This window comes from Argentina silus (genome assembly GCF_951799395.1).
Source record: "Argentina silus genome assembly, chromosome: 16".
Taxonomy (NCBI): domain Eukaryota; kingdom Metazoa; phylum Chordata; class Actinopteri; order Argentiniformes; family Argentinidae; genus Argentina; species Argentina silus.
In genome coordinates this window covers 15,448,192-15,459,362 of record NC_139670.1, presented here as the reverse complement: position 1 = coordinate 15,459,362, position 11,171 = coordinate 15,448,192, and the positions used below count along the sequence as shown (strand labels likewise).

Sequence of the window (11,171 nt, the reverse complement as noted above, 5' to 3'; positions counted from 1 at the left end):
CTCACACACACACACACACACAGACACACACACACACACACACACTCAATCACAATCACAACTGTTACCACGTGCGGACAAACCACAAACCCACACACACACATAAAAAAACCATCTGTGGTGTTATATAGATAGAAAAATAATCAATATTAGGACATCTTTCACAGGCTTTTACACCCATATTTTAAATTGCATGGAACAAGAAGGAAGTTTATAAATAGAAACTGTAAATGGGTGAAACAAACGTGAGGTGACATTTCTTTTCTTGGAATATTCTTTGTAAAAAAAGTTGGTCTCTTCATTTGACATAAAAAGAGCTGAATAAAGGTAACTTGTCTCAAGGGGAAGGCCGGGGTGGAGGCGTGAGAGGAGAATTGGGGAGTGACACATCACAGACTACTACACAGTAGTTTTGTTCGGGGGGGGGGGGGCGGGGAGTGGGCAGGTGGGGACAAACGGTCACACCCCAAATGACTACACAGTAGTTTGGTTCTGGGAGGGGCTTCGGGTGAGGGGGCGGCGGGGGGGGGGGGAGGGGGGGGCGGGGAGAGGCTACACTGTGGTCTCGTTCTTCCAGGGCCCCGTCCGTATGTTCCCCGTGGCGTCTGAGCCGAACAGGAAGTCCTCCTGCAGGCTACCATTGCGGCTCATGGTCCCCCTCCGGCTTAGGGTGGCATGCGGCCGGGTCAGAGTCTGTCTGGGTGGACCCCCCTGGGGCTCCATCTCCATCTCCATCTCCATCCCCATCCCCATCCCCAGGTGGAGCATGTTGTCCTCCTCCCTGTCAGCCATCCTGCTACTACAGCTATACGTGTCGGGCTCCGGCAGGCAAGCCAAAGCGAAGGGGTCCGGTTTGGGTGTGTAGCACATGGTGGTGAAAGGGTCAGCTTTCGGAGGGCAACACATGTGCCTGTGGCAAGTATGGCTCTCGTGGCAGGGCAGCTGTCCCTCGCCGCCCCCGCCGCCACCGCCGCCACCGCCGTGAACCATGTGGCAGGAGGCGGAAGAGGAGAGGCCATCGTGCAGGCTGTGGCAGGAGGTGTCCAGGTGCATGCTGGGACAGACCAGCTGCTTGTCCAGGTGCGGGCTAGGGCAGGGCAGCTGGAGGTCGGGGTGGGGGCTGTGGCAGACCCGCGGGCCTCCTCCTCCGACGCTGTGGGGGCTGTCCAGGTGGGAGCTGTGGACGCTGCCGTCCATGCTGGTGGAGGCCATGTGGTAGTGGTAGTCCCTGAGGCAGGGCCGCGGCCGGTTGAAGGAGCGAGACTTAGTCCTGTCCTTCAGGCAGCTCTGCAGGGGCAGGGCGGGCCGAGGGAGCTCGTCCGGGAGCGACTGCTGACGCGGCGACGGGCAGCCGCCCTCAGAGGCCAGGGGGGCAGGGCTGGGGACGGGGCCGTGCACGGCCACGCAGCAGGGCCCGCCTCCCCCCGCGTGGTTGGGGATGGGGCTCAGGGGGGTCGGTGGCATTTTGTAGTGCGTGGTGGGCGCGTGGAGGAGGTGGGGGGAGAGGAGGGGCTGCTTGCCCGAGCAGGGCGAGTCCATGTGGCAGTGCCCCTGCTGCTGCTGCTGCTGCTGCTGCATGTGCCTATGGCTGTGCCTGTGCCCGGGCATGTGCCCGTCCCCGTTGAGCTCCTGGTTGGCCTTGGGTTTGGACGGGCAGCAAGCCCACCAGCGGTGCCAGACATCATCGCGCTTGGCACAGTGCTGGATGAGGAGGAAGAGCCCCAGTGTGACGGAGAAAGCCCCATACAGACAGCTGAACACCATGTCCAGGAAGTGGCCCTGTGAGACCGCCAGCGCCCCCAGCGCCCACGTGGCCAGGAACAGGAAGAGGGTGAAGGCCGTGGCGCGCAGCTGCGCCTTGAAGGAGTGCTCGTTGGCCAGCACGGAGACACCGGCGGCGAACGCCGGGCACATCGCTCCTCCCGAGTCGCCTGGCTCACCGCCACCGCCATGGCAGTGGTGGGCCGTCTCGGCCAATCGCTGCTGCTCCTCCGTCATGGCCCTGAGCTCGTACTTTCTCTCCGGGTGGCGCTTCAGCTGGATGAAGGCGCACAGGAAGTAGATGCACATAATCAGGACGAGGAGGGCCGCCGGGCCGTAGAAGCCCCCCACGCTTGGCTCCCACGCCATCCAGCAACTGTATGGTCAGAGAGAGAGAGAGAGAGAGAGAGAGAGGGAGAGAGGGAGAGAGGGAGAGAGAGCATGTCAGTGTACCGTTTATCTAAGAGCTTTTTATGACTTCAGTTAATCATATTGAAATTTCACGTCACATTTCACACATTTATTGAATGGGGCTGTTTTGAGACTTTTGAGCCGGGATTCAATCAATTGCAGGTAATGGCTTTGAGATTTCAGAAGTGTTTTGCACAGCAGTGTGTCCTGGAGGAAGGGAGTTGATACTCAGGATTTCTTAATCAAGTGTTGACTCACTCCATTCAGGACAAATCAAATGCATTTGTGAAAGCGCAAAATCTGCTATCTCCGATGATTGAATTCCGGCCCCGGTGAGAGGCACTATGTAAATGCAACCCATAATCATTTTTATCATCATTATCAAAAGTAAGATACTGCAGCTCAGGGCTCATAAAATTAATTCAGCCCTGCAGAGTCAAAAGTGCTACTAAATTGGGTAGCACTTTATTTTACGGTATTGGTCCCACTGATATTTTACCAAGCAAATTAACACATCGTAAACTACCACCAAGTTTATGTTTATATAGAAAATCCCATAACCTTTGTTTTGAATTATGGCTTTGCAGTTCCTTTCAAAACACACACAAGGACTGAAGCGAATGGCGGGACGAAATCGAAGTCCACCATTTTGAGCCGGATTAAACGTTGTAAAAAAAGAAAAAACGGACCCCTGGGCATGAACAAAACTGCCAAAAGCAATGAGGGACGGGAGAGCGAGGCTTCAGCAAATCGATGAAGAGAACAGTGACCTCAGAGGGGACGGGCTGTGGTCTACTCACTACAGGGCGTCGTCTCTGCTCCCGTAGTTCTCCATGCTGACGGCTGCCGTGACCCCGACGATGATGAGCGGGACCCCATCACTGACCAGATAGAATCTAAGGAGAGAGGAGGGAAAGTGAAGCAGCAAAGATCGTTCAAAACGTCGCTGGCACAACTCCAAATTGGCACTCCGCCCGAGACACTGCGAGTAGGATCTATACGTGCCAGTTAGCTGACACTTTAATCGAAAGCGACTTATAGTACACAGAGTGCATAAATGTTTTATTTTATTTTATATATATATATATGGTTCCAGCAGGAATCGAACATACAACCTTAGCATTGCTAGCATCGCACTCTACCAACTGAGCCATAGAGGATGATAGATCTGAGTCAGATGATTTGATAGGAATTAGGAATATGGTAACAATAGCTCCATATTGGCCTCTGATAGGTTAGTTAGAATTTGTATGTAATTTATGACAAATTCACCTATCCTATAATTTCACAGATTTACAGTTGTGTTTAGAAGGTAGGAGTTAGGGACTAGGGATTGATTTAGAATTCAGCAACCATCAACTGAATCCAGTTTTTTTTTCCCATTGTAGGAAGCAAGGGAGAAGAGCAGGGAGGGAGGGAGGGAGGGGGGGAGGGAGGGAGGGACCAAGGGAGGGATGAGGTAAAGGCTGGCTGAAATGGAACTGTCGTCAACAAGCCGATCCCTCTGGCGAGTGACAGGGTTAGACACTGGCACTCTGGCACCTGCCCTCCAGTTACCATAGCTACCAGCTGTCACATGGTGTCAGGATCTTTTCCTGCTCTCCTTGTTTTGCTTTCCCCACATCACGTACTGTATCCACCTTGAACCTCTCACAGCCTTATAAGTTAATTTGTCTCAAAGGAGTACTTCACTTTATTCTTACTTTATTTATTACTTTATTTATCATTTTCATGTCTCATCAGTCCACCATAAGTATGGTCCAAAAGTATTATTATTGTGTGCGTAAAAGCCTCATCGATATCCTAATGACAAGCTTATATTTACTTCCTGGAAAAGTGATTTGATGATGTGCTTTGACACACAATGGATATCTATGAGGCTTTAATTAGAGATGTTGGTTCCACATGGGGATTACATTTCTGACCAATTACCACTCAGTAGTAGATACTGTGTGCATGACTGACAGAATCGTTGCTCGGCCCAATTGCGTCTTTCTTTTGCCATTTCCCTGAGCAAGGCGTGTGTAAGACTAGAGTTGGAGGCGAGGGAGGCGAGGACAATACCCCAGAATGACAAAGCGAAAAACAAGTTTTTTGAAATTTCTGTAAATTTATTAAAATTGAAATACAGAAATACCTTGTTTCCATAAGTATTCAGACCGTTTGCTATGACACTCTGAAAATAATGTAATTTTGGAATTAATATATTTGTTTTTATAGGGTCTCTTATTTGCATAGGGATCAATTACACACCTTGTAGATTAGGATGCCACTACCAACTCAGCAAATTTCATAATTTTTTCTTGATCCTGACAAACTCCCCAGTCCCTGCCAGTGACAAACATACCCATAACTTGATGCAGCTATCACTGTTCTTCACACTAGAGCATGTGCTAGATTTGCACTAAACTTAATGCTTTGTAGTAAAACCAAATAAACACATTTCCAGCCACTTTCTTTGCCGTATCACTTGAATTCATTGTTGCAAACACAATTATGGATATGAGATAGATTATTTTCCATTAAGGGATTCTTTTTGGCCACTTGGTTATAGACCAATTTTGTAGAGTGACTGAGATGATGTCCCATCGACTGTACTTTTTCCTCTCCACCATTCAACTTTGTAGATTTTTGTAAGTCTCCCCAGGCCTCAGGGTCGCATTCCTGAACAGTTTTTCCTCTCCATTTGCTCAGTTTGTAATGACAACCTGATCCACACAGTGTGTAATTGATTCCTATGCAAATCAGAGACCCTATAAAAACAAAGATATTAATTCCCAAATTACTATGAACTATTATCCTTGCATTAAGATGGACTCAGTTCAACTTATTGAGTGATTTGTTGATGACATTTTTGCATTTTAGCTCATTTTAAGAGTGTCATAGCAAAGGGTCTGAATACTTATGTACATTAGGTATTTCTGTATTTCTGTTGTAATACATTTACAGACATTTCATAAAACTTGTTTTCACTTTGTCATTCTGGGATATTGTTTGTGGATTGATGGCAAATTCTTTTAATTTAATCCATTTTAAATTGAGTCTATAACACAAAAAATATATATATGCCGGATCTGTGAAACAGCTTCCTTTGAAAGAGGCTTTGCTTTAATGCACACATTAATCATATTTTGGACCCCGATTATGGTGGACCGATGATAAATATACTTTGTAAAGTACCCTACTCTGAACCTCTCACAGCTTCATATGTTTATTTTCCGTACAGTATGATCACTCACCAAACACTTTATTAGGAACACCTGTACACCTTCTCATGGTGGAGGTGGTGTAATGGTGTGGGGAATGTTTTCTTGGCACACTTTGGGCGTGTTAATACCAGTCAATCATCGCTTTGAATGCCACAGCCTATTTGAGTATTGTTGCTGACCATGTGCATCCCTTCATGGCCACAATTTACCAGATCTGAATCCAATAGAACACCTTAGGGATGTGGTAGAACGGGAGATTCACAGCTTGAAAGTGCATCTGAAAAATCTGCAGGAATTGTGTGATGCAATCATGTCATCATGGACCAGAATCTCAAAGGAATGTTTCCAACATCTTGTGGAATTAATGCCACGAAGAACTGAGGCTGTTTTGAGAACAAAGGGAGGCCCTACCCAGTATTACTATAGTGTTCCTAATGAAGTGTTCAGTGAGTGCATGTCTAACCCAACTTGAATTTTCTCACATGTTTGCAGTCAGAGATACAATTACCAGTAGTACATAGAATGCCACTATACATTCAACACCCTTTTTTCAAAAACACCCATTCAACACCCTTTTTTCAAAGTCCTCTAGCTAGCTAACACGTCCTGGGTGTTCTTACCTGAGTATTGTGGGTTTGGACTTTGGCTGCTTGGGTGTATCCCTGTCTTGTACCTGAGGCGGCGCCTTGGACACATCTTTACAAATATTTCTGGCTGTGAACGTCATCCATAGCATGGTAGAGAGTGAGGCGTAATGGAGCACAATACCCACCTGAGAGAGAGAGAGAGAGAGAGAGAGAGAGAGAGAGAGACAGACATCACACATACAGAACAACCATTAGCATCTCACACAACCATGCAGCTTCAGACCTGAGTCAAAATAGCATTGTTTTCATTCAATTCCCTTGAGTGTGCTTGATTTAGCATGCCAGGTCGAGTAGAACCACTGGTATTGTCCATAAAGAGCAAATCCTGCCCACGGAGCAAGCTAAATCAAGCCCATTCAAAGTGATTGAAAGAAAACAATCATTTTCTGATCGAGATCTGAGTGGCATTAGCCTACAGTACAAGAAACACAAAGTGGAGAATACATTTTTCTAATGTTTCAAATATCGGTATCTTTATTTTTGTCCAAAATAAAGTGCTGAAAACCGCTAATGAAGTATACGTTAGTTCAGACAGGACACTTTAAGTCAAATGGCACCAGTCACACCTGTGTAAACCATCATCACATGTTTCATGGACCATCCAATTATGCCAAACTTGATGTATTACCATTTTTCATTAAACACTGATTAAACCAACGTAAGTGTCCTGACTGAAATGCTTTTAGGTGTTTTTTTCTCTTTGATATGATAAGCCTTCAATCGCTGTTCTTAATAAATAGATGGTCACTTCTGAACAGTATATTATATCGTCTCAAAAGCCCTCTCTTGGTTTGAACAGTTTTATTACACTGATACTTATCTTCCTTTGTTCTAATCTTGTGGTGTTTCAACTAGCACCCATTGTTGTCTTGCCTGGAAAGTGCATTGTATTGCATTTGTCTATGAAATGTAATATAGGAAATAAAGTATGATTGATTGAACACACACAATGACCTGTTTATGAGAGTTTGTAACTTTTGAAGAAATGGTATTCTTTATGCTTACCATGGACTGTAAAATGGTACTTAATTCAGTCCATGACTGCAAGCTACTGATAAAAACCACCTCCTACTAAAGACATACAAAGCCCCTAAAACCCCAGGACTGGCAGGTGGGGATTACATCCATACAGCCCGCTTTGAGCTGACCAGATCAGTGTTAAAGGGAATTATTCTGCCTTTAGGAGCAAGCAAAGCACAGGTGTTCTGCACTGTCTGTCTGTCTGTGTGTGTGTGTGTGTGTGTGTGTGTGCGTGTGTGTGTGTGTGTGTGTGTGTGTGTGTGTGTGTCTCTGTGAGAGAAAACTACGGAACACTGTGTAGCCTCACCACTTGACAGATGAAGGGGTATTTGATCTGATTGATGCCTCCTGCGAACACGCCGAACGTCAGTGCTGTGTGAAACAGGAAGTTGAGGAGCGTGTGCCATCCATTCCTGCTGATACGGATCACACTGCAACAACAAGGGGACCAAAATGAACAAAGCGGCAAGAGAATACGAGATTCGGTGAAAAAACTATCTATGGGCCTTCTGTGAGCGATGCATTACAATTCCTATTCTTACCATTACCTTGCATTACCTTTATTACATTTATATGGACAGTTATAAGGGGCCATGAGCTGTTATAAACAGATGTTTATAGCAAGTGTAAGCATTACTAATGCATGACAGGGTGTGCATTAACTGCCGATATCCGCACACTTCTGGCGTTTGTGACAGTGCACAAGACCGCATTTTAGGAAATGGATCCCATCATTTTTTTGCGAGGATTCCCCCTGAAACTTGCTATTTTAGCTGTTAAAAGTTGACTCACAAACGACTGGAAGAGTGCAAATATCCTTGTTAAAGCACACTTCCAGTGTTCTACACACCCTAAGACACCTTGGAATTCTGCAGTATTAATATGTATATAACTACAGTTCCCTCAAAATGCTCAAGCACATAGGCTGTAACATGGAACTTTGTGACAGGCACATTCGGGTATTGTCACTTACAAACCTTCCCAGGGGGAATGTCTCGAGCAGCCAGATAGTCCATACATATTTCCCCAGGAATTCACAACGCTGCTCCCAATGGCAAATCTGATGTGCACATCAGTGGCAGCTGGTGCCGCTCAAAATTACTTTGCTCTCGCATCCACACACTCTCCTCCTCTCACTCGCTTGGGGACTTAAGTGCACAACAGCTGTCTGTGACCAGGCGAAACAACGTTTTACCTGGGCCACATCCGGATGCCGGTAGACAACAGATGTGGGCCAGATCTGGGCCGTTATTTCTCTACTGCATAGGTAGTAAAGAAACTACAACCACTGTTCAACCTTTGTATTTCTCTCTCTTTGAGTCAACTGCTCACCACACTGTGTACTAGCAGTGCTAGGTGTAGCTTATGCTAACAGTACTAGATTAATTATCTGATCCTTTGATTGGAAGGGAAAGATGTTAGTTCATACCGCAAAAGTTCTGATAGGTTGGTGGACGTTCTCCGGAAGTCGTCATAATTACTGTGTAAGGCTTTGAGAACCACAAGCCTACTAGGTTTTGTGTTGAAGTCAATGTAGCCAGAGGAGGATGGGAAATAGCTGTCCTCCGGCTACCCCATGGTGCTACCCTAGAGGGTGCTGTTGAGACTACTCTAGACATTCATGCAAAACAGTGTTTTAATTAGGTATTATTAGGTGATGTGAATATATTTAGTCGTAGTTTTATCTAAAAAGGATCACTTTTTAAATGTTTCACTTTTAATATATATATTTTTTTATCATTTAGTACGATGGTCCTCCGCTTCCTCCTCTAAGGAGACTCCACTGATGCAGATCCCTCCAATTGAAGTGTAAAGTGTCTAGTCTAGAATTAAAATGTCAAGTTTAATACGCCAACATTGGGATATTGTTACTATTTCCCATTTAGCCAACGAGTTAGCCAGCTGCGTTCTCTTGTAAAGAAGTTGAAATGTTTTGTGGGAAAGAAAAGTAGCTAGCTACACTGGAGGTCATGGCTTGTAGAGTAGCTAGCGAACGAGGCTGTTAGCTTGCTAGCATTTCTCTGATGCTAGTTATCAGTTTACCTAGAAAATGACTGTGCAGCCAAAAAAATTACTTGTTAGCTCGTACGACATTCATCGGGTAGTGTTATTACAGTGTAGGCATGTAAGATACTGTATGTATTTTAGGATTGATATATTGACATCGTTGTTTTGTGGTAACCAGGAGTAACATAATTCGAGGCAAGAAAGTCGGCCATGTTTTTTGTTTTGAAAAGCCAAAGGGTTGGCGCATGTACACTCACCAAACACTTTATTAGGAACACCTGTACACCTTCTCATGGTGGAGGTGGTGTAATGGTGTGGGGAATGTTTTCTTGGCACAGTTTGGGCCCGTTAATACCAATCAATCATCACTTGAATGCCACAGCCTATTTGAGTATTGTTGCTGACCATGTGCATCCCTTCATGGCCACAATTTACCCATCTTCTAATGGCTACTTCCAGCATGATAATGCACCATGTCACAAAGCAAAAGTCATCTTAAACTGGTTTCATGAACATGACAATGAGTTCAGTGTTCTTCAGTGGCCTTCCCAGTCACCAGATCTGAATCCAATAGAACACCTTTGGGATGTGGTAGACATGTGGAGATTCACAGTGTGAAAGTGCATCTGAAAATCTGCAGGAATTGCGTGATGCAATCATGTCATCATGGACCAGAATCTCAAAGGAATGTTTCCAACATCTTGTGGAATCAATACCACAAATAATTGAGGCTGTTTTGAGAGCAAAGGGAGGCCCTACCCAGTATTAGTATAGTGTTCCTAATGAAGTGTTTGGTGAGTGTATATGTTAACTCTTAACCGCCCGGCATCCCTTTCTCAGTGTGATTGTCAGAGCATGACTTGGAACAGTTTTAGCCCATCAGATCACATACTTCTCCAAACCCGTTTTATAAAATATAATAATGCACACCTTCAGTTGAGTAAATCATGAGCGCATTGATTTATGTTATGAGCACATGAGTTGTTGTTTTTTTATGTATTTTTCATTTGAGGTAAGGAATGAGAAACTAAGGTTCTGGAATATACCTTTAAGCAAGAAGCCAGGCAGTTTGCTAAGTAAGTTCTTTAGCTATCCATACCAGCTAATGCTGTACTTCTGAAAAAAAATTAATCAACTATTTTTGAGAAGGGAGAAAAAAATCTTCTTTCTGACTTGGAAGACTACTAAAGTAAGCTTTGAGTCAAGCATTTATAAAGAAAAAACACTGTCTTGAAATAATTTTAGCTGTGTCGATTTACAAACTCATTATATTGGTAACACGAAAGGGTCGGTGGAAATGGAAAATTGGTGGAGAGCAGATGTGTTACCGGTAGTCTCTCCTGAAATGCTGGAGAGAGTTGTGATATGAGAAACCACAATTCAATCAAACCTTTCACAGCAATGGCAATTCTATGACAATTCTGGGCCAGAACAAAAGCCTGCACAGCATACTGAACCGAAGTTGAGAAAAGCCTGCCGGAAAGAAGTCTTTACCTGTAGTGAACAAGGTAGGTGACGATTGACACCAGCATACAGAGCAGCATAACCGCTGTGCAGGCATACACAACCGGGTGCAGGTAATCCCCTGGGTATGGTGGGAAAGACAGCACCCTCTTCAAATCCTGAAACGTAAGCAGAGACCCATAATGATTCCACACTCATAACAAAAATGTTCCTGTAGTGTTGCAATAGCTAACACTTCTAAGTGGCTTAAAGCCACAGTCGGTAATTGGGTGAAGCCGTTTTTGGATATAGAAACGTATGCAATATACCCATTGATCCTGGAAGAATATTACTTCTAGATGCCTCAGTAGTTAAAACAACTGTCTTACCCCGCCATAACTCAAAATATAAGGCTGTTAATTCTTTCATGTACACCTTCAAAATATGTTTAAAACCCCCATGTTGATGACACAGACTGTCAGTCCTTTCATCTAGAGTTTTGTCTATGAATTTGAGAGTGGAAACATTTCTCCAACCGCCTCCCTCAGCTTTATGTGGCGGCGCTGACATTTTGTTTTTTTAATTATGGATTGAGACTTTTAAGAGCAATTTTTCAAGTCAAGATGTAGAAGGGCCGTGTCTATCAATGGAGGAGTGGAGTAGTGAGAAATAA

At 44.8% G+C, this 11,171-nt stretch overlaps 1 protein-coding gene across 1 annotated transcript; it reads right to left on the bottom strand.

Annotated features, from left to right (window-relative positions):
* Positions 1-552: 552 nt before the first annotated feature.
* adgra1a (adhesion G protein-coupled receptor A1a) lies at positions 553-10,671 on the bottom strand (the record flags this gene model as incomplete). Its single annotated transcript, XM_083688213.1, has 5 exons — positions 10,550-10,671; positions 7,356-7,479; positions 6,002-6,153; positions 2,973-3,068; positions 553-2,137 (listed from the first exon to the last, which is right to left on the bottom strand). Exons 1-5 carry the CDS (start codon positions 10,597-10,599, stop codon positions 553-555), a joined length of 2,007 nt encoding a protein of 668 aa, XP_083544339.1. The 5' UTR covers positions 10,600-10,671.
* Positions 10,672-11,171: the final 500 nt, after the last annotated feature.